Source organism: Nicotiana tabacum, chromosome 10, assembly GCF_000715075.1.
Source record: "Nicotiana tabacum cultivar K326 chromosome 10, ASM71507v2, whole genome shotgun sequence".
In the NCBI taxonomy this organism is placed as follows: Eukaryota; Viridiplantae; Streptophyta; class Magnoliopsida; order Solanales; family Solanaceae; genus Nicotiana; species Nicotiana tabacum.
The window spans coordinates 29,583,587-29,585,810 of NC_134089.1; the positions used below are offsets into that span (position 1 = coordinate 29,583,587).

Sequence of the window (2,224 nt, forward strand, 5' to 3'; positions counted from 1 at the left end):
GCACTTTGTCTATGAGAGTCTTAAACCTTCTGAAATCTATTGCAATCTAGCAAACCTTATTTGGGATTTTGAATAAATATTGGTCTTGTTTAATGTTGTCCATATATAAAGTGAAGCAAGAAAAGAATATTAACTCCATTTTTTTTATGCAACTTACTTGTACTACATATAAGTGATATCATTTTAGATCGATGCTTACATGTACATATGAGTGACTTATGTGCTTATGTCAGCCACTATTTCATTAAATTATAGACGCAGTTTGCTTTTCTTGCATTCTTTTCAATTCGATAAGAAAATTCATATGATTAATAATCGTATGATCACTGACGAACTAACAAATTAAAACAGATCGAGAAATTTCCTGTATGTGAGTACCTGGGGCTAAGCTAGCTTTTCTAACAAGTAGTTTTATTAGCATGAAGAGAATGCAGAATCTAGAGTCATTAATTCTAAACGAGCTTAATCTTATATAAACATATATTTTAATTTCTTTTCTTATGCATACATGCATAATTGAATCTACATAACTCAGTCGTAGATTTGTAATTTTATTCTGACATATAATCCGAAACGTCATAAGATGAATGAGGATGTGCTCATTTGGGAGCGGAAATAGAAGCAACAACAGCTTGAAAACGAGCTCGGAAAAAAGCAAGCAACTCATCTCTTGAAGGTAGAGATTCCTTGACTTGGCTGCAGTTAATGTACTCATCTCTCCACCTAGAAAAATTTGGAAATTTTTCACTTGTCACCAAAACAACTCCATAGCCTTCTTCAAAAACTCCTAGCCAAAATCCCACCAAATTTGCAGCAATATCAGCAAACCCAAATTTGTCACCCACAAAGAACTTCTTATCCTTGAGCTCATTGTCAAGAACTTTCAGCATCTCATACACTTCTTCTTTACCTTTCTCTTGCTCCTCTCCTTTGCGAAAGAAAGTATTCACCACTGCTGCCACCTGCAAACTCTCATAACTTAATCACAACAACAACACTACGTCTCAATCATCACAAGTAAGTTAGAATCAACAACGTACATATGTAAATTCTCATTAACAATGTCGTTCCATTTAAATCCGCACCATTGCTATTGAGAATTATGAAAAGCATGTCAAGCTCTATATTTTCTATTGACATATAAATATGACATGATTAAAAGATTTCTAGAAAATATTAGGACCTAAGTAAACATACTAACATCACAACTTGAATTTCGGCCCAATTTTAAAAAGTGCAGCCCGCTATATTAAATATCTCGCATTCACACATGATCATCCGGGTAAGAGTCGCACCTTAAGTGGGTGTGATGTAAACAGTCTGCCCTACTGCAAGTTAGTGATTGCTTTCGCAAGTCTGAACATTGACAAATGACATGACTAAACCATCATATATGGAATTAAACATTCAAAATTACTTTAGTCTCGAATAAAAGTTTACTAAATTATGCAGATACGTATTTACCTTGTCGCCAAGGAACTTAGACCAGAAACGAGCTAAAGCTCGGTCATAAGGGTCTTTAGGCAAAATGGAAGGGCCTTCAAATGTCTCATCAATGTATTCAAGAATGACCATAGACTCAACAATGGGTTTTCCATTGTGAATGAGAACAGGGACTTTTTTATGAATAGGATTGGATTGAAGAAGTAGAGAGCTCTTGTTAGCTCGATCTTCTTCTATGTATTCATATTTCACGCCCTTTACCTTTAGAGCCCACTTAACTCTGTGAGTAAATGGACTATACCAAAAACCTAGCAACTTCACTTGTGCCATATCACAACTTTGGTTCTCAATTCTTTGCTAATTTACTAATTTTCAGTGGTGATTCTACCTTGAATTGGGGTCTTGTTTTATAGAAGGAAAAATCAATGAAGTGTCTTACCAATCAAGTAATTGATTTAATTTTTCTTTTTTGAGAATTCAATTTTTTAATTGTGAGTTCGAGTCTCCCCAAGAGTAAGGTGGAAAGTTTTTGGATGGAAGAATGTCGGGGTCTATTTGGAAACAGTCTCTCTACCCCAGGTAGGGGGCGTACACACTATCCTCCCCAAACCCCACTAAGTGGGATTATACTGGGTTGTTGTTGTTAGTCGAAGGTTCCTATTTTCCTATTTTCTTTTATAATTCTTCTTATATTTTATTTGAGCTAGCCTGGTGCCAAACATTGTCTGAGTTGAAAAGACAAATGATAATTAAATTAATTCATGGTTGTCCAAGACGTGAA

General features: G+C 35.0%; 1 protein-coding gene across 1 annotated transcript; it reads right to left on the reverse strand.

The window, feature by feature from the left end:
* Positions 1 to 451: 451 nt before the first annotated feature.
* On the reverse strand, positions 452 to 1,780 carry LOC107802704 (probable glutathione S-transferase; the record flags this gene model as incomplete). Its single annotated transcript, NM_001325722.1, is given in 2 exon segments — positions 452 to 962; positions 1,465 to 1,780. Coding segments are annotated over 2 exon segments (672 nt in total). The 3' UTR covers positions 452 to 599.
* Between the last annotated feature and the right edge of the window lie 444 nt (positions 1,781 to 2,224).